At 34.8% G+C, this 21,718-nt stretch overlaps 1 protein-coding gene across 6 annotated transcripts in view; it reads left to right on the top strand.

Moving 5' to 3' along the window:
• Positions 1 to 21,718, top strand: part of LOC109098628 (sarcolemmal membrane-associated protein-like) — a 54,861-nt gene that overhangs the window by 20,087 nt on the left and 13,056 nt on the right. For 2 of the 6 annotated variants that reach the window (XM_042766878.1, XM_042766879.1), the window contains exons 4-16: positions 7,473 to 7,509; positions 9,881 to 9,943; positions 10,980 to 11,075; positions 11,245 to 11,316; positions 11,402 to 11,542; positions 11,927 to 12,064; positions 12,872 to 13,040; positions 13,197 to 13,247; positions 15,419 to 15,481; positions 17,359 to 17,418; positions 17,536 to 17,610; positions 19,769 to 19,849; positions 20,198 to 20,257. In XM_042766878.1, the coding sequence (XP_042622812.1) occupies positions 7,473 to 7,509; positions 9,881 to 9,943; positions 10,980 to 11,075; positions 11,245 to 11,316; positions 11,402 to 11,542; positions 11,927 to 12,064; positions 12,872 to 13,040; positions 13,197 to 13,247; positions 15,419 to 15,481; positions 17,359 to 17,418; positions 17,536 to 17,610; positions 19,769 to 19,849; positions 20,198 to 20,257 (1,106 nt within the window). Of the gene's footprint in view, positions 1 to 5,164; positions 5,589 to 7,472; positions 7,510 to 9,880; positions 9,944 to 10,979; positions 11,076 to 11,244; positions 11,317 to 11,401; positions 11,543 to 11,926; positions 12,065 to 12,871; positions 13,041 to 13,196; positions 13,248 to 15,418; positions 15,482 to 17,358; positions 17,419 to 17,535; positions 17,611 to 19,768; positions 19,850 to 20,197; positions 20,258 to 21,718 lie in introns of those variants that run through there. The other 4 variants (XM_042766880.1, XM_042766881.1, XM_042766883.1 and 1 more) reach the window with 3 other exon arrangements.

Genomic DNA, 21,718 nt, shown 5'->3' with positions numbered 1-21,718 from the left:
CCAGGATTATGATAGCTTAATAAAATAAAATAAAATAAAATAAAATAAAATAAAATAAAATAAAATAAAATAAAATAAAAAATAAAATAAAAAATAAAAAATAAAAAATAAAAAATAAAATAAAATAAAATAAAATAAAATAAAATAAAATAAAATAAATAAAATAAACTACTTTTAATTTATTAAATTATTAAATTAAATTATATAATTAAGAATTGTATTAATAAAAAATAAAATAAATAAAAATAAATAAATAATATAAATTTTTAAAAATATATATATATATTTTAATTTAGTTTACATTGAAGTACTAAAACTACAAAAAAAAAAACACTGATATAGACTAAAAAAAAATTTATAAACTATATAGACATTTTAAAAAAGGGCTTATTTCATGTGTGATTCAGTTATTGATTTTTGATTGGATTTTTGTGATGCTGCACGAACATCAGACTGAAAGACGAGAGATAAGCACAGGCTCCGTAGGGGTCTCGCGGGTCTCATCCGCCTCCATCTGCTCCATTCCTACAGCATTAGTCGGAGTGTCACCAAATCCAGACAGCTTTTATTACGTTGAAATCTAGGTATATGCCTGCCAAGTGTATCAGCTTCACAATTCACCTGCATTCTTTTCATTTAGTTAAAAGGTATTGCCATCCTGGTTGCAGAGCCAGGTGGTCGTGTAGTTAGTAATCTGATGCTCGACACGGCTAGTGTTTATATTCACGAAGAGGGATATTGATGGTCTTGTTGACGGAAGGGATTCCCTACCACCGTATGAATGCTATGTTTGACTGTGCATGTATCACAGGGCTATAAAAATCGTTTAACGGAAGGCATCTGTGAAGCAGATGGCTCTTGTGCCGACTGCTTCCTTGCAGCTTCCAGCTCTCCACTACACTCACGTGGAAACAAGGTGTGTACTGTGGGCATCTGTGCTGTTTTTGGGGCTTTAAAAGATTTTTATGGCTCTCGTTTAACGTGGAAGTACTCGCTGAATAAAGATGACGCTCAATGTGAGCACGAGGAGATGGCAGAGAGAGCCATATACACTGGCAGGGATGAGGGACCACACACCTTGAGTCTCGGCTGCTGGCCGACTGTGTCTCTAAATCCACCCTGTGGCTCGATGCATTAATGACTGAACTTTATGTCTTTACTCGAACCCCCTCTCTGTTAGGACTGGCTCAGGGATTCCTGACTCGTTGTTTAATAATTGACTAGTCCGTTAGGCAGGTCAGCTAGTGCATTTATATGGATTTTTGTTTTTTATATTAACTTATTTATTTATAAAAGTTGTGTGTGTGTGTATATATATATATATATATATATATATATATATATATATATATATATATATATATATATGGATAGATATAATATATATGGATATATGGATATAGTGTGTGTGTGTGTTTAAAACTGTTTTTAAATGGTCTATATTCCTTTTGATAAATGCATAAATATTCATACAAATATTTCATTATAAAGTATATTAGTAAAACATATTTATAATGTTTTACTGAATATTATATATAAATTGCATGAACTAATGTATTTATATACACACACTCACACACACACACACTCACACACACAGTTCTATGCATAATTTATTAATACATATAAAACACTTGCATATTAAATTTTGCAATATTTTCTGTTAGTTACTTAATTATTTATATGTATATAATTTATAATATATAATTAATTCATACATATAAATAAATACTGTAAATTCAGTTATATTTTTGTACAATTCAATACACTATATATGTACTATTTGTATTAATATATATATATTAATATACTATATATTAATTAATTAATTAATTAATTATACAATTTAATACATATACTACACTATTAATGTACTGTTTGTATTATTAATATATATTAATATACTATATATGAATACATTATTAATATACTAATATATTTATTTACTTTAGTATATGCATATTTATACAGTTTATTATTTATTATTAATTGACATAAATATTATAAATTCATTAATATGTAAAATCTAATACGTACAATACACTTATTCATGCAAATTTTACAATTTAATATGATAATTATTTGTTATATATATTTGTTTTTCTGTATGGTGGGGATGTCTGACTGTCTTTTAGTAGAAGAATTTCAGGCCTATGTCATATTTATGTATGAAAATAGCTTATCCTGATGGTGGGGATGTCTGATATGTATCTTGTATATGTGTGTATGTATGTATGTATGTATGTATGTATGTGAAAATTTAATATTTTTTCCTATCCCACCTCATTTATTCAGATGAACTCATTTTTGTCACAAGCAGGTTGATGATGCTAGTGCTGCAGAAATTATTTTCTTGTTTTATGAGTTATTTGCAGTTGCACAAGCCTACTGTCCCAGCTGTGTTCGCTCCACTCCCTATTTTCTCATCCTCTCGGCCTGTACAGCAATCATCAGCAATCAATTGCGTCCCATGAAGTCAGTGGCACTCTTTGGCCGAGCTCTCGACCCCGTTGCATGTTCACTTCCAGCTTGTGGATGTATTTATAGAAGCCACACGCGTCTAGTTGTTGAGCTCTTGCCTCTGGAGCCCAGCCAGGCCAGTGGAGATGCATGTTTGGGGTTAGCGGCATGTGTCTGTGCCCTCTTCTGTTTATTAGAAGATGCATTCGAGGGATTGCTGTATGCTCTTACGGTCAGGGCTTTTACTTGCCGTTTGAGGTCAAAAAGGCAGCATGAAAAATCGTTTCTCTGAAAGCGTTACGTCCCACTAGCCTGCTGAAATTCTTTCCAGCTTGTCGAGAAAAGACATCTGCTTAAGAGATCTCCTTTTAGAGTTTCACTCTTTCCACTTGATGCTGTCCGTTTGGCCTCTTTCAGATAGATCTGCATTGTTGCTCTGTGAGTAGGGATGGATTGATTTATTGAAGGACGGGAAACGAGAGCGATGTGATCGTCATCGAGGGCTGGGCCGCTGCTGATTGTTTTTATTTTCCATCTGGAGGGTGAGAAAGTCAAGCACTGGATGGAGATGTCCCGTTTCCTCCATTGGGTGAACTCGATTTCTTTCCCACTATAATTGATCACAGATTGCAGCAGAACACCACAACCCGAAGTGGGACATTGTTTCCACTTTACTCATTGGAAATGTAATGGATTTCCAATGTGCCAATCACGCTTTATTGGTTTCCTTGTGGCCTGTTTAATTTCTGCATAAGTTATTCTGTACAGTCCTGTTTGACTCTGATTTTGAAATGAAAGCTGTTTTGCTGTTATTTTGTTAAATCTTTTTTGAGCCAGTGGTGAATCTTAGCATTTATTTTCTTAACCAGCTGCAACTTCGGTCTTAGTCTTACTGATCCAAACTGCTCCTCATAGCTGTATTTTAGACATCAGATATGTTCAGATTGACTGTAGTTGACGTTCACAGAAGTGCAGTCTAACTGAGGCCATATATATTTTAATATGTGACTGATTTGGTTTATCAATGGCTGAAGGATTGGTATGGCTGTTTTCATCATGAGCTTTATATGTGATGTCTGTCATCAGTTTTTTTTTTTTTTTTTTTAATAGAATGTAAATAATAATCTGTTGTTGATCATTTTCTGTCTGCTTTTCCAGTGCCAATAATTGGACAAAAAAAGGGCCCATTAATTGGTTTAATCAGTAGTTTTAAATAATAAAATGCTTCTCAATCCAATTCAGAGTTTTTGTTGTGGCTCTGTTGATATCTGCAAGTCTTCATGAATTATCAGTGAGCCCATGACTGCCATATTGAAACAGCCACCTCAAGCAATGGTGTGTGTGTGTGTGTGTGTGTGTGTTGGCTGCAGGCTTGGAACAGGACTGTGACTCATCTCTGTCTTACATAAACACACACTCACAAGACACTGAGCCTGAAGCTACTCAATGCTCTAGTGGAATATGTTGATATCTAAAATGTTCTGAACTTCAAATTAAAGAATTGGAAATAAAATTATGTCTAGATATTTTTAAGTATACACACACATAAGTCCATCCATCCAAACACCTATCTATATATATATATATATATATATATATATATATATATATATATATATATATATATATATATATATATAATATATATATAATACTACTTTCTGATTAATGCATGATCTTGGAGTGCTGATGTCCTGCAGAGTCAAGCTCCAACCCTGAAAAAAACCCTCACTTGTCTGTAGCCGTAGTAATCCTGAAGACCTTGATTAGCTTGTTAAGGTGTGTTTGATTAGGGTTAGAGTTAAACTCTGCAGGGAAGCGGCACTCCAGGACAGTTGTGTCTATCCCTGATCTAAACAGAGCTTGTCTGTTCAAAATTAAACTCCACAGAGTAGCTACTTTAATTTAGGTCCCCATGAAATCCATTTTATTTTTCCTTAAATAGTTTTTTCCATTTTATTTTGCCTGGATTCTGTTTTATTTTTTAGATTTACTGTCAATAATTGTGTCTAATGAAATTAATAAACTTAATGATTTTACAAGATTGATTAACAATTTAATCAGTCTTTTAAAATGTAATCAAATGGAGATATGATAATTAACAACAATACACGGCATGCTGCAGAAACAAGAATGAAAAACAAAATCTTAGTTGTGTGATATTCCTTACAAATATTATTATTTTAGTACACTTTAGTATCCAATATATTTCTGTCTTTGAGTTTGTGTATGTATTTGACAGTTTTTTCTCAAATGAAATGGTGTAAAGCTGCTGAAGTGACTCATATCTCATATGCAGATGTTGAAACACTGTCACTTATGTTTGAGTTTGTGTAGTAGATGAAACTACAGCACTAGACACAGAACATGCAGATCTATTACTATTAATATCATCACATTTATTTCTGCTGTGTGATTGTGTGATAGGCTGTTAGATTAATCCATGCTGATCAAAAATGTCTTGAGTTTATTTGTTACAAATTTGTCCATTATGCACAGTATGCATACAATATATACTACACAGATATTAGTAAGGTAGTATGCTGTTCCAAATATAACCTCTGTTTGCGATACATGAGATATACCACATTTATAAAGATATTTGTGGATCACTATTATGGACATCCCACAAGTGCTAACTTCCCCCATGTCTGCTGGAATGCTCTCCAACCCGTCGGTTTTGTTTCATTGCACAAGTTACTGAGCCGATGCCGTAGGGTTAGACAGCCAGAGGAACAGGTTCTGCTACTATTATCCCGCCTGAGTTTCACAGCTCTTACTGAAAACTGAAAGCTCTTCAGATGGGTTCGGAGCTCTGAGGGACTTTGGAGTGTTTTATTTCCGAAGAGTCTGGAGCTATCACATGACGAGCTCTTAAACTTTGACCGCTGTTAGAGGCGTGGATGCTGTCAGACCGTGTGGAGCGGACAGAACTGCACTGTTTTGATTTTGCATAAGCGACGACGATCCTGCCATGTTATCGAGCTGCTAAAGAGAGCATGACCACATGTTCTTCAGCAAAGCGCCTGAAAGAAAAATATCAAGACCACAGAGAGAAGCGATGACCAGCAGAAATCTGCTCCGCTGACGGGTGTCGCACTATAAAGTCTGCTTTTCCTACGCTTCAGGTAACGAGACTTTTCCAAGAACAGGGATCGGCAGGCTTTTAAGGGACCGGCGCAGTAGGCTAAGTGTGGGGAAAAATGCTTGACGTGAATTAAATCCAGCAGGAAGTTTTTATATGGGTGTGTGTTGTTGAGGCCTGAGCTATTTACTCCTCATTCCTCTCTCTACATGTTTTATAATTCACTCATCTGGATAACTGGTGTTTAATATAGCTTTAAGGCTGGTCATTTAACAATTAATATACTTAATCATTAAGTTGTGTTTCTTTAAACACGGGCAGAACAGTGATCGCATGCTGATTTTTATTATTTTTTTTTTTTTTACTGATGTGGATTAATGTTTGAATGATTAATTTCTTGTTTTATTATTTTATTTAATTTAATTTCTTTTAATTTTATTTTTTAATCATTTTAATTTTGTTTTATTAATTTAATTATTTTATTTCATTTGACTTTTATTTTTCATTTTATTTTATTTTATTCTATTTTTATTTTGTTTTATTATTACTTTAATTTGACTTGAAAGTAATTATTTTAATATTGTTTTATTTTTTATTTTATTTTATTTTTTTATAAAAGCTTTTTATTGGGCAAAATATTGTGTAAAGTTTGCAGTATTTTGTCCTAATGTATATTAATGCAAAGTTTATTGTATCATCATATTTAGCCTGGATTGAAGTTTTGGAGAGCCTTTGTAATGTTTGATCAGAATGTTTTGTTGGATAAAGGGACATTGTTATGCATGTTTTTCTAGTTCTTCAGGGTTTATAGTTTATCAGTTCATTTGCTCCATTTCCCCCGACTCTATTTGGTCAGACTTCCTTCACAAAGTCCCAATGACAGACAGCATTTCATATTCTGTTTCTGCCTGGATTCTCTCTAGAGCTCAAAGTCCTCAGGTATCACCGCTGACCTTTTGAACCCACAGCCTATTTGTGTCATTTAAGTGAAAGAAACTGTGTTTCAGTGCAGCTTTGGCAGCTGGAGAGCTGATGTGGAGGGACACAGCTGAAATCAGTCAGCAGATATCTGTGTTTTGATAAATAGCCTGTCTGAGATTAATAGCTCTGAATTTCATGTCCTAATATGTTTTCGACTGTTGTTCTTTTTATTGGCCATATCGCAGTGCTGTATATTACATTATGTAATATTACAAAGGCTGTAAGAGTTTGATGAGATGTGCCAGGGTTATTAGAGTTAACAAACTAAAAAACATTTGCATTGCTTAAAATTGAAAAAAACTTTAATAATAATACTAATAAAAACGAAATAGTTTTTCAATGACAACTAAAATTAAAATAAATATTTTGAATATATTGATAAAAAATAATGGCAAAAAAGCAATAATTGATTAAAATAAACTTAAATGTGATAACTAATTTCATATAAAATATAATTTAAATATAAATATAATTTATTATAAAAACTAGTTATTCATAAAAGCTATAACAGTATCTCATTGAGAAATAAAACTGAAATGAAAAATGGATAGAAACTAAACTAAAAAAAAATATAAAAAAATATAAAACAATATTAAAACAATTCAAAATGTTAATGAACACTGATACAAAATAGATAAAAAAATAAATAAAATAAAAATAAAAAAACCCTGATAGGTGTTTGAGTACATCTGTGACATTTAAGAGGTTTTATTGTTAAACGCAAAAAGGTAAATGAAACACAACCTGTATCACAAAGCCTCATCTCTCGAGCGGTGTGCTAATAGTTTGAAGTCTAAAAGGGCAGTAAAAGATTAACAGTGCAAAGTTGAATCACTTGAGTGAGTCTGCTAGCAGACATTTTACAACTAACTTTCCTCATGCATCGTGTCAGTAGATCCGTCCCAATCTCTCCATCAAGCATTAACAATCTGTCTTTGTGTTCCAGTGTTGTTCCGGCACCACTGCCACTGGCTATTGATAAGGTAAGCGCTCACGACTGCCTTTTTCATGCATTATATATACATATGAGGTTGTTTTTGTCCAGATTAAACCGTGGTCATCAATGAATGTTTTCCAGGTCATTATGTTCTTATGTTTTTTGGATATCACACAGCATGCAGCTTTGCCATGTTGTCTCAGAGCAGCTGTCTTATGAATGCCATTGATTTCTAAGTCTTTGCTTTGAATCAACACCTCGTGTTATGTGCCGCTATCTGAGGTTTGCACGCTGCTCTCCGTCAGGCTGTTATATGGTGTATTTGTGAACAATCCTGGAGGTGGTCCAGATGAAGTTAGATAATGCAGTTATCCTCTCATGCCATGCTTCGTGTGGGATGCCTCTGTGGAGCTTTAACAGGGAACAGTTTGGTTGTGTGGCGATTCATTCCCAGAACAGAGGTGTCTTTCTTTAGAGGTTTTAAATATGTACTCATGATTAATCATGTTAGTGTTTAAACTGAAATGTAATAGCTTTGTTCATTGTGTGCTTTTTGGCGCATCTAGAGTCAAACGCTTTTACTGACACCATGTCGATCAGACCTCAGCAACAGTAGACCGTAGACACGCCTGCTTCCCAGTTCACATGCTGTCTGTGTTACATCATTTAGTGCATTGCTCAAGTGATTGGTTTAAGGTAAGGTTGTTTGAAGCACATTACCATTTGAAAGTTTGTGGCTGGGAAGATTTTAAAATGCATTTAAAATAAGTCTCACGGCTGCATGTATTTATTAAAAAATATAGGAACATTAATTTAACAGCAATATGGCCATCTGGAGGCATTGAGAGTCCAAATGCGAACTAATTATTCTTTAATTAATGCATCCAATGCAACTAAAAATATTCTGAATAAACTCTTGAATGGTTGTATGTGCATAGTTTTTTTAACTAATATTGCTCACAACTTCTTTCGCTGTGGAAGACAAGAAGTTGTGTCTCTGCTGTAGCAGGTTTTAAATGTAGGAGCCTTAAAGTGAAGAACTAATGAATGTTTAGGGGAGTGTGTTTTGAGTTCAATCTGAAATTTTAACTTGAGCAGATGGATTAGGAAAATTTATTGGTGGATGACATCAGTCTGCAGAGTGATGACATCATCTGCATCTGTGATGATGACAAAATCATTACATCATCTCGCTTTAGAGTCTCCGTCTGTTCTGATGAAGACTGTGTGGATGGACTGCTGTCCACTTTAAACCCCATGAATGCAGACCTGTCAGTGTCACATCCGTTTCCAGTTGCATATAGCACTTCTATATCTGACCGCAGCATCTGACGCTGTCAGTATAAAAATACTCTTTCCACTGCCTCTGCTGTGTGAGCGTCTCCTCATGTGGATTCAATAAATGTAACTAAACTTGAGTCACGATTTCATTATCTGGATTGTTTAGTGTTACAACTGCTAGGAATGAGGCAATTCAATTTAAGACCTGCATGTGAGGAACAAGGCCTCTATTCATTTAGACTGGGACCATCCAAGGTTATTTGCCAATTTTCACCTTTTCAGAAGATGTTGTTTCTTTTGGTGAGACTGCTTTTGACTTAAACTGTGCTGCTGATTCAGATGTATCGATAGGGCCATTCGCACCACAGGAACCTTTTCATAGTACCAGAACTAATTGTGGAACTACCCAGTTTTAGGTGTTGGTAGTGGGTGAAATATTTTTGTAGCGGACTACCTTTTTCGAGAACCAAATTAGCTCCTACTCTGGAGCAGGGTCTAACCAGCACAACTGGTACTACCCATGACGTAAGTAGACATTGATTGGCCCAACGCATTTGAAAAGACTCGCCATGATTTAAAACGCTGAGCAACATACTGTAAACATTGTGTCAACTTATTTCGCAAGTATGACCAACAGCGATAAATATACGGACACTGAAGTGCAGGCTATTGTGGAAAGTGTAGCACTGCAAGTTGTTGTTGGAGACTCTTAGTACTCCTTTCCGTTCTTTCAATCGCTTTACGTGTACGTCGACATTCCATGTCCATTATTGAGAAACCCTCGAGACACAACAAAAACACATCTCCGATCACAGCGTCCTCCATCCTCCTAACGTTGTTCTTCATTTGTTAACGTTGTTGAAAGGTTGTTCTTAATTTTTTAATGTTTTTGGAAGGGGTTAAGTGATTTTCTAGTACACACTCCCGGTGCGAATGCAACCCTTTAAATGGTACTGGGAAACAGTTTTTCATTAGTTTTGGAACTAAAGCGGTGGGAAAGGCACTAGGACAGCATGTGAAAAGATGCTCAGTAGAGTTTTGAGGCATGCATGATCTGTGGTTGTGAGATGGATATACACTGTGTAGAGTTTTCCTTTTCACTGGTTTTTTTTTTTTCTTTTTTTTCTGTCATGCAGGTGTCTGCAAATACACCCAGTATGTATTCTCAGGAACTGTTTCAGCTCTCCCAGTACCTGCAGGTATGGAGCAACACTGACCTCTACTGGCCATCGAAAGACATTTAGAGTCCAAATCTGAAAATGCATGTTGAGATGCTTGTCCGTTCAGTGAACTGGCCTATAAATATAAAAATTACTTGTATGGTAGTATTGTTAATCAGTATTAGTATTAGTATTATTATTATTCAAATAAAAGCAGTATATACTATATATAGTCATTCACTCCCCCCAAAAATACTAATATACTTAAAAAAAAGTTGCTAAATATGACACATTTATATTTTACAGTATATAAAATATTTTAGTATATTACTTTTTTTGTGTGTGTGTTATTATTTATATTATCACTAATCAAATGTGATTTGTTTAAAGTTTGCGGTCGCCGATTTTTGAAAGAAGACTCTTATACTCACCAAGGCTTTATTTATGTGATGAACTATACAGAAAAAAACCTGTAATATTTGGAAAAAAAAATATTTCAATTTAAAATAACTATTTTCTATTTGAATATATTTTAAAATGTAATTTATTCCTGTGATGCAAAGCTGAATTTTCAGCTGCCATTACTATAGTCTTCAGTATCACATGGTCCTTCGGAAATCATTCTAATATGTGGATCGGCTGCTTAAGAAACATTTAATTTATTTATTTTTATTATTATTATTATTTATTTTTTTTTTGTGAAAACCATACTAAATATTTTTCTGGATTTTCAAGATTAAAAAGAACAGCATTTATTTAAAAAAAAAAAAAAAAAAAAAAAAAAAAAAAAAAAAAATATATATATATATATATATATATAGATATATATATATATATATATATGATACTTATATATATATATATATATAGATATATATATAGTTTTTATTTTTATTATTATTATTTTTTTTTTTTAACTATAATTTATGTAAATTAACAATAATGCAGTCTTTACTCTCACTTTTGCTCTATTGAATAAGTCCTTGCTGCATCAAAATAAACACTTTGAGTAGTATAAATATTGGTATACATATTAGAAATCAGATAATGTTGGTGTCGTGTTTGTGTCCTTCAGGAGGCCTTACACAGAGAGCAGATGCTGGAGCAGAAGTTGGCCACTTTACAGAGGCTGCTGGCCAGCACACAGGAAGCATCAGAGAGCAGCTGGCAGGTACGGCACACATCGCAATTAAAGCGTAGACCATTATTAATTATTCAGAACAGATGGCTTTTTATAGGCATGTTTAGTAGCGCTCAGAATGTGTTACAGTTATGACTATTTATTCCACTGTACTTCTGTATTTGTCATGATGGCAAGGTCTGTTTATGTGTCTTTCCAGGCTTTAATCGATGAAGACCGGTTACTCTCTAGATTGGAGGTGATGGGGAATCAGTTGCAAGCATATTCAAAAGTAAGGCCCGTGTCTGCTTTGAGTATTTGGGTGTGTGCTGACAGAAATATAGTTCCTGTTTCACCAAAGCATGTTGTTTTCTCAGAACCAAACAGAAGATGGTATCCGAAAGGAGCTTGTAGCCTTAACAGAGGACAAACACAATTACGAGACGACAGCCAAAGAGTCCCTGAGGCGGGTCCTTCAGGAGAAAATCGAGGTGGTTAGGAAGCTGTCCGAGGTGGAGGTAAAAACACATAATCTTTAATTAATGCCTAATTATAAGAGCTATTCTAAAGAGCTATGTTTTTATATATGCATGCTGCATTTACTTAATTTTATATACAGAAAAAAACGAATATTTTGAAATATTACCATTTTAAATTACTTTTTTGTATTTTAATATATTTAAAATAAAAAAAATTGATCAAAGCTGGATTTTCAGCATCATTACTCTAGTCTTCAGTGTTGCTGATTTGCTGTTAATGAAAAAGCTGTATGCAACTTACAGTCTATGCATATGGATTTTAACATTGTGAAGGAAGTTTTAGATGTAAAGCATCATACCCAGTTATATCCATTAGATGTTCTCTGTTGTATTTGTTGCAATTGATCCGATTTTGTGTTGCAGAGGAGTTTGAGTAACACAGAGGACGAGTGCACGCACCTGAGAGAGATGAACGAACGCACACAGGAGGAGCTCCGAGAACTCGCCAACAAATACAATGGAGCTGTCAATGAAATCAAGGATCTCACTGAAAAGATCAAGGCATGTCTGCCGTTCACCTGCTGTCCCACATAAAACCTGTTAAATCGCTAAACCTGTTAAAGAAATAGTTCACCCCAAATAAAAAAATTGGTGACAGTTTACTCACCTTCAGGTCATCCAAGATGTAGATGAGTTTGTTTCTTCATCAGGTTTGGAGAAATGTATCATTGCATCAGTGTCTCAGCAGTGGATGCTCTGCAGTTAATGGGTGCCGTCAGAATGAGAGTCCAAACAGCTGATAAAAACATCACAATAATCCACAAGTGATCCACACCACTCCAGTCCATCAGTTAATGTCTTGTGAAGCGAAAAGCTGTGTGTTTGTAAGAAACATATCCATCATTAAGACGTTGTAACTGTTGCTTCCAGCTAAAATTACAGTCCATTATCCATAATATTGCTTTCTGTAGTGAAAAATTCCTCTAATCTGGACTTTTTCACAAGAGCAAGTGATATTATTTATTTGGCCAGAAGCAATGCTTTAAAGTTAAAACATATAAATGATGGATTTGTTTCTTACAAACATGCAGCTTTTGTCTTCTCCAGATGTTAACTGATGGACTGGAGTGGTGAGGATTACTTGTGGATTATTGTGATGTTTTTATCAGATGTTTGGACTCATTCTGACGGCACCCATTCACTGCAGAGCATCCATTGCTGAGACACTGATGCAATGCTACATTTCTCCAAATCTGATGGAGAAACAAACTTATTTATATTTTGGTTGGCCTGAGGTTGAGTAAACTTTCAAAAAATGTAAATTTTTGGGTAAACTATTCCTTTACACTTTCCAACGTTTGTGTTCAGTTGGCAGAAGTCAAACACGAGGATCTCTCTCAGAAAGGCCTGAACGAGAAGAAAGAGCTACAGCTGAAGATTGAAGAGATGGAGGAGAAGGAACAGGCGCTTCAAGCTCGAATCGAAGCCCTGCAGGCAGACAATGACTTCACGAATGAGAGACTTACGGCGCTGCAAGGTAAAGCATGCAGTATTTCTCTCCGTTGAGAACGGTGCACATCTTTATCACGCTAAATAATAAATAGATGAAACGGGTTGAGAAGAAACATCTGTCAGTATAGAGCTCTTGTTTTTATTTTTGGTTATCCCAAATCTTCTCGTTGTCATTTTTCAGTCCGGTTAGAACAGCTGCAGGAGAAAAGCATAAAGGAAAACAACAGTTTAGGTGAGTTGGAGACGCATGCGTCTGCTAGTGTGCTGCTAACCTTGCATCGCCTCTTTGACTAATTCAGCATGGGAGCTCGCCTTTGGTTGCCTGTTTTTCATTTTTCCTGTTTTTCTGTCTGTCCGGCTTTGCTTCCGTTATGACCTGTTCTGTCTTGAAGGCCTCGACCTTCTGCACTGAGCATGTGTGTTCAAGTCCGCACCTATGTATACAGTTTAGGACTCTTACTTGACTTCCTCCCAATTTGGCCGTTTCTTAATATGTTCTCCCATAGCATTTGATTAATTAATCATTATATGAGGAAGGTAGTCTGAACCAAGCTGGTTGGCCTGTTTAGTTATTTACACTAGACTTCTTGCTTGATGATAAAGCTCTGAATGCTCAGGACTGATTTAATTTCAATTATAAGTGTCATTTAGTCAGTGTTTAGTTAGGGTTGGCGCTAAACTCGGCAGGAAGATCGGACACCCCTGGTGTCTGTGTAGTTAGTACACAGCAAGGCACTATGGTTTGAAACGGCCCAAGAATCACTTGGTTATTTATATTCCTGAACCGATTTCTAGTACTACATTCTCTGGCAATAATATGAGAGGCAAATGAAACTAGTGATGTGGTGCGCCTCAGACCACAAACCTTTTGGCAGAGACGTTTTGCTCGCTGAACTGTCCCTTTATCTTTCATTTCTATGATATACACTGATCTTAGGAATGATTAGTATAGTGTAACATGGGGTTTGTGCTTCAGTAAGACCTGTGTAGAGAACATCATCTTGTGCAAAGCCATAAGTGACTGAAAACTTCAAAGATGCTTTCGTTTGGCATCAAAATGTGTGGTTGTTAAAGCACGAATGATGCACACGCCATGACACAGCAAGGTATTTTGCTGTAAGAGCATAAATGTACAGGAAACTGACATAAAGCTTTAATAATAGAGCAGCCAGGTGGAAACGAAGGAAGATTATAGGGCTGCATGATTTGGGGGAAAATGTCATTGTGTTTTTTCAGATAAAAAAATGTGGTTGCAATTGAAATTGTAATTTATTTATTTTAGTTAGTTAGTTTCTGGTTTTATGTGCTTGTTTGTAGGGCCACACAGTTTGCCCAAAAATAGTTGATTAAATGTCAATATGACTATAAAATAATAACAATATTCATAATCATAAGTTGTTTTTGTTATTATTCTTACTACTACTAAATAAAAGAAAATTAGAAACATTGCTTTCGTAATGCTATTTCACTGTAAAAAAAAAAAAAATGTATTAAAAAAAAGGATAATACAACAGTTAACCAAATAAATGCAGTATTTTATTTTACAGACTCTAAAATTACAATAATAATATTTATGGCATTCTTAATTTCTTTTTCAAACATTAAACAATAAAGCTTTTATTTTGAAGATGTTAGAAGATTCAGAGACAAATTCAGTATTTTTGAAACATACTTTTATTGTTATTTTAAATTTAATAAAATATTTACTTTTTCTTTTAATTGTTTTTATTTATTTATTTATTTTTTATAATGAGTTCCAAGTTTGCGGTGGTTGTTTGTAGGGCTGTACAAATTGTATTTGTATATCAATATGACCTTAAAGTAATATTATTATTTATAATAATAATCATCACCACCAGTTATTAGTAGTAGTAGTAAACCTTATACTAAATAAACCAAATGTAGAAGGGTTACTATTGTAATAATTCTGTAATATTTCACTGTAAAATAAAAAGTCAAGTATATAAGTAATATAATCATAATTGTATATATCAGTACAACTATAAAATAACAATACTATTATTTATAACTGCTTCAATTTCTTTTAAATGTTAGAGAGAGCTTTAATTTTGAGATTTATTTTGAAGATTCCCAGCCAAATTCAATATTTCTGAAATATAGGAGGTGGACTCATCAATTGATTTACAGTCGCAGACCTCCATGTCACAGTGTCTGTCCCCGTGGTGACTGGTGAATGACAGGTGTCAGTCAATCTCTTCAGGGCAGTGAATAGCTGCAGTCTCCCGTCTGTGTCCTTGTCCCGCCCTCTGCATCTCTGTCGGTTCCGTCTCATGTTGTATCCTGTAGATCTGGCTTCTGTTTTAATATCATCTGATGCCCCTCGATGTGGGGATTTCTTCCATTTGCTGTTCATTTAATGGAGGGTTTTTCTTTCTTTGGTAGACCACTTTCTTTTAAAGAGTGGAGGAGACTGCACTTTAATCCAACAGTACATTGAGTGTCAATGTGAGTACACCGCATTCTTTCCAACGTCTTCCTCAGCCGTACTAATGAACCATCTTATGAATCAACACCAACGCAGGCAGCAGTGATTTTCATTTTGCTCTGTAAAGAGAGGAAGGTGTTTACAGGGACATTTAAATATGGCATCATTTTTACTCAATATACTTGTTTCTTACTAATTTTGAGATTAGTGCCTGTTTTGCTCAAGCATGTCACACCTTTTCACAAAATATGATGCATTTTGAAGCATTTTTGCTTTTGACAATTATTTGTAAGGCGGAGCCATCTTATACTGTCCCTTAATCAGCAGAAAAACACCACAAAGACACGATTCCTGTCTTCCTCTGAGCCAGATTACAACTATAAGTTCAATTCCCAGCCAGTTTTCACATGCATTATTAATTCTGCAGATATTATTTTATGCCTAATGCTGGTTTCCGCTTGTCCACGCTTGCATATTGTAAGTAAAAAATGACACATTTTGAATGCTTTTTGTGTCTTTAAAACAGAAAAGCGTTTGACATTTGACTGCTTTTATTATTTTAATAAATGGATAAATTCAAATTAATTAGAGAAATCTTCACTTGTATTTGAATGTGATGGGTTTTATTGATATTTTTAACTCAGCATCATCAAATTAGGTAATATTAGGCTTTTTTTTTTTCACATCACAGGAGTTTTGTTTCAAAATGCAGGGCTATATCAATTTCAGACTTTTTTATTTTTTGCATTTGGAACTAATATGAAGTCTAATATGAAGTCTACTCTGTTTTTTGTGAACTCAAAAGTAGGTTTGAATCAGACTCAGAACCATTATTGAGCTCAAAAATCATTTTAAACCAAGAAATACATTAGTTATTAAATATTATTTATGCATTAGGATCAGCAGACTCATTGATTGTTCAGATGATGTCTTATTAAAAATGCATTTTCACAACACACTTTTGTAATAAAATAATAAATTGTGTTCTAAAAGAATAATTACAAGTATTTCATATTTTTTTGGTTATTGTCTAGCATAGTGAAGCCCAATTAAATCAAATGTAAAGTGGGTGACATGTTGGAAATGTAAAATAAATGCACCCCCCCCCCCAAATTCCTTTTTAATAGGAAGAAATATGCAGTCATCCTTGTCAAGTGAATTTGTAATTTGGAAGATAAAATGTGTTTTGGTGTTGACTGTGTAGTTTTTCAAGCACCTAGTGAAATGCTGCCTTAATTTCTGACTTTAATTCAGCTTGTAATGGTTCTAATATTGCTTGGCATTTGCTTTGATTTGTACTTGAGCTTAAGTTAGTTCTAGTAGGATCTTCCTTAAGCAAACATGATAATTATGTTTCTTTTTTATGTTAAGCAACACATTTTGAGAGGCCATGCTGTATGTGAATATATTTCACTCTATTGTGAAACAGAGTGGCCTCGAGTGGATTCAGAGTCAGTATCGACACTATCCGTTGTTCAATCTAATATATAGCTCATAAGCTGTCCCTGAGATTCATATAGTCTCTCAATACACAAGTGAATATCCTTCTCCAAACTCCACACGGATTCTTAACGAAAACACACTTGCATGCCGTCTGTTCTCACTTCACCTCCAGCTGACTTGGATTTTCTCTATTCCCGGGGATTTTCACTCTCACCAGCATGTGTTCTGAAGTCTACGAGCTTCCACTGATGCTTTTCATGTGTCACTTTTGCTTTGTTCTGTATGTATGGAAAATACTACAAATGCAGTTTTGTTGCTGCTGATACATTATTCAGTTGGGCTGCGTCAGTGCTGCGTCATATTTAATGCTAGATATTTAATAGGAGCACCAGGTCTGGTTTACTGAGCATGAAGAGATCGATATACTGACATGATTTTTCTCTTTTCTAACCAGCGGTGAGGCAGCTGAAGGAAGCTGTGGACTCTTCCATTAACAAGCTGTCCAACTTTGACGGTAAGAGCACAGATTGACAATAAGAGCATTTTCACACTTCAGATATCTGTGTGGTTCATTTGTGGTGAACCACTCAAGAAATTGAGGCCTCACATGTTTTCCTGAATTATTCCACAGAAGTCATTGATGCACATCTTCAGAATAACCAGACGACAGTGGACAACAGCTTGGCCAGTCCAGACAGGCTTAAAGGTATCGTCACATCTCTGTCACTTTCATCTAAGTTTCATCAAGTCTGTTTCTTTCTAGATTAAGCTAGGTTACAGAGAGCCATCACATTACGATATGATGCAATCTGATGCAAGACAGGCACATGGTTTCACCCCTGGCCTCTATTTAAAACCCAATTTAACAACTGCAGTCTCTGGGTGGCAGGAATGAGCATTATGGTTATTTTTAGCCTCCTCAAAAAGCATGATCAGGTCAGGGTCATTACTGTAATGAGCTCTGATAAGATCATAATCTTCAGTGAAGTTTTAGCTATGTGTTTATTATTATTATTATTATTAAAATAATAATAGTAGGTATACTACTTGTTGTAAGTTTCATTTACATTTAAAAGAGTTTAAATCTATTTGGCCTAATAATAATAACAGGTATATAAAAAAAATGTTTAAATCAATTGAGCCTAATAAAAATAATAGATATAAACCAAACTATTTGTTGTAACCTTTTCGTTTGTGGTTTAAAATGTTTAAAATCATCCAGCTTCATCATCATCATCATCATCATCATCATCATAATAGGTTATAAAAAACAAATAAGCTACATGTTCTATCATTTTTGTTTACATGAAAAATTTTAAATCTATTCTGCCTAATGATAATAATAATAATAATAATAATAATAATAATAATAATAATAATAATTGGTTTAAAACAAACTATTTGTTGCAAGTTTTTTGCTTGCATTTTAAAATCTTTAAATCTATTCTGCCTAATAATAATATTACTTTTAAAACAAACTATTTGTTGTAGATTTTTTGGTTTACTTTTTAAAGTGTTTATTTACATTTAGCCTATAAATAATGATATTAATAGATAAAAATAATAAAAGCAATTCGTTTTTTTATTTACATTTTAAAATGGTTGAATTTTTTCAACATAATTAAAAAATAAATGAATAACCTGTTTGTTGTAACTTTTTAATTTACCTTTTGAAATGTTTACTTCATTCTGCTTGATAATGATAATGATGATACATTTAAAACAACTGGTTTTGTAAACTTTTGTTTACAATTTCAAATCTTTTAGCTTATTCTGCCTAACAACAACAACCACAACAATAATAATAATAGCTTTAAAGCATACTATTTGTTGTAACTTTTTTCGTTTATACTTTAAAAATGTTAAGTCAGTCAGTCAGTCACCTTTATATAGCGCTTTTAACAATACAGATTGTGTCAAAACGACTGTACAGCATTCATTAGGAAAATAATGTCAATAATGCAAAAAAAAAAAAAAAAAAAAAAAGAGTAAATTCACTGTGTACTAGTAATAACCTCCAGGTGAAGAGGTGGCATTTAGACCTTTATCCCGTGCTCTTTGTGCAGCCGCTGGGACGCCTGACCTTGACCCCCGTAGTCCCTTCAGATTAGAGTCTGAGATCAAGGCCACACAGTTTAGAGCATAATTCACTGGCCAACCATTACCTATGATGACATCATTCATGATGTCTCTCTCTTCAGTCACTGGTCTACACTGTGTTTATTCATGGATCACTGAGTTCAGAAGATCTATCATGTGATGTAACCGCAGGAAGGGTGGTTTTTCAGGTCATATATTGACTTAAATCTGAAATGTTTCATCTGATGTCTGCGAGTAATGGGAATATCTAGATATCTAGTGATATTCTGATTGACATTTACAACTTTCATTGAAAAGATAGTGAAAATTTGAGGTGCAGTTCAGTCATATCAGATGATGCATTAGTGGTGGCTTGAACATGTTGCCAGGAGTTTCTTTAGACCGCTGTCATCACCTCCTCCTTTTCAAACCCCATTTATAACTCATTTTAGTCTGCAGCGCAAAACTAAATCTGCAACTAGTTTAGCATGTGACTGTATGTCCCTTTGGAAGCCCAGGTCACTCAAATGACCATGTGTGGGCAATAACTACCACCAGCCAGAGAGGATGAACTACAGGGGGCTCATTCACTGCCTGCTATTGTAGATCAAAAGTAATCTTAACTAATATATTAATAGCCAACAAACACACACCTGTTAAGACATGCAGAGTGAGCCTGGTAAAGGTTGTGATCGCTATACAAGTACGGTTGTTTTAATGTTGTTTTGAGTTATGACTGTGTCCCCCCTCTCCTCTAAGTGGTCTCTTCCCCTCTGCCTCCCTAGAAAACCAGATAGACGCGAAAGAGTGCGATATGTCAGATACCCTGAGCCCCAGCAAGGACAAAAGCAGTGACGACACGTCAGGTACGTGAAACATGGACACAATTGTAATGTATGAATTTCTGCATTTTGGTTCCTACAGCTTGCATTTATACATCCAAAAATAATAAATATATATGAAAAACTTAACTTTATATGTTATCTTGTGTATTAATTACAACTTGCTCTGATTTATTTTTCAAACTTAATTTTTTTCTTTTGTTCATGTTCTTGGATCTGATTTTTTTGTTCTTTCCCTTTCATTTTTCTTTTTCTTAATTTTTTTTTCGTTTTTTTTTTTTGTTTTTTTTTTTTTTTTATTCTTTGTGTTTTTTTTTTTTTTTTTTTTTTTTTTTTTCATTTTTTAATGTTTTATTCTTTCTCTCATTCCAGACGGACAGATGGATGAACAAGAACTGAACGAGTCCCAGAACAGGGTTTCTCTTCTGAAAGGTAATCCCTCCGTTCTTTTGTGTGGAAGTTTTCTTTACAGCGCCTCTGTCTGAAATGTCAGTGCTGATGTGGGTGTGTTTGTGTGATTTGGCTGGCCTGAGCAGTTAGTCACCCTCTTGATCTGCACTCATTGGAGCTCAGTGGACTGGCATGCGGCACAACTGTGCAGCCTAACAGGGTGTGTTATTCCCCAATCGGACTATATATGGTCTGCATCTGCTGGAGGTGACAGCGGTGGGACCCAAAGGTGTTAGCGGTGGGCTTGAGCCGTCCTCCGGCAGGTGTCTCCGCCTCATCCTGGTTTATCTCTATCCCTCAGATCTTTTCCCTCGCCCCACTTTGTTCCACTGGAGGACAGTCTGGAATGTAAACCAATTACAGCCCAATTAGACACTGAGTGCTTTCACAATGTCACATACAGCTGCCGCTCAGACGTCTCTCAGTCAGAAGAAAAGCGCTGTTGATTTTTGAACTGATACAGTGTATCACTTTTTAGTTTCTCCAGAATTCTAAATGTGTTCGGTGTTACATTTGAAAACTTTCAGAGTAAATTTAAACGGATATTCCAAATTAGCCTACAACTATGGCAGTGACTTTTGCATAGCCAGGCAGAAAGTGTCTTAATTTTTTTTTTTTTTTAGGTGATGTTTGCTTTAAATGAAAGACCTTTAACATATAGTCTCCTAGGAAAAATGTATAAAACCAGGTTTAAGCAGCGGTTACATTAATGAATGGTGATGAAACGGACACTACAGTGACATGAGCTGAAAGTGCACTAATCTTTACTGGTAGTTTGTTTTTGGCTAGTTGTCACAGTGGCTCCTCTAGATCGAGGGCATTCGCCCCCTTCTCATGCGGTTCATCTCAGATGTCATCAGCTCAGTTGTGACTCACATCTGCTCAGGCTGAAAATATCGAGATCGTTCATCTACTTTTACCCTGCTGAGTCAGATCAGACAGCAGGACATTTGGCTCTCACACACTTCCATTAAGGCTCATCTATAGGGTCATATAATGGAAAACAGGATCTGAGGTTGAAGTATTATACAGCCATACTACAAATAGTACATAATGAATAATTAATCCAATTCAAAGTCCATAAAATACCATTTATTGGAACTATACCATAAAAGCAGCTCATTCAGAAATCAGTATGATGAGCTCATTAACATTTGACCGCGTATCTTTACATATTCATTGCCCATTGAATATTCAGCAACTTAATCCACTCTAAGGGTCAAATAGCTTGAAAAATGATTATTTGAGATTTTAATTATTTGTGTTTTTGATGCAAGACACCTTGAGTAAAACTAAGACGACTTTAACGTGGAATATTTTTTGCTAAAGTAGAATATGGTGTTATTAAGCTCCTGTTGGGGCAGATAAAAGCCCCTGGTAGACGCTTTGTGTGTGTGTAGTTTTAGTTTGGCCATGTGCGACTCTAGTGTCATTTGACCTGGC

The sequence above is a fragment of the Cyprinus carpio genome, chromosome A11 (genome assembly GCF_018340385.1).
Source record: "Cyprinus carpio isolate SPL01 chromosome A11, ASM1834038v1, whole genome shotgun sequence".
In the NCBI taxonomy this organism is placed as follows: Eukaryota; Metazoa; Chordata; class Actinopteri; order Cypriniformes; family Cyprinidae; genus Cyprinus; species Cyprinus carpio.
The sequence above is the reverse complement of the archived record's forward strand: the minus strand, read 5'-3'. Positions and strand labels throughout refer to the sequence as shown.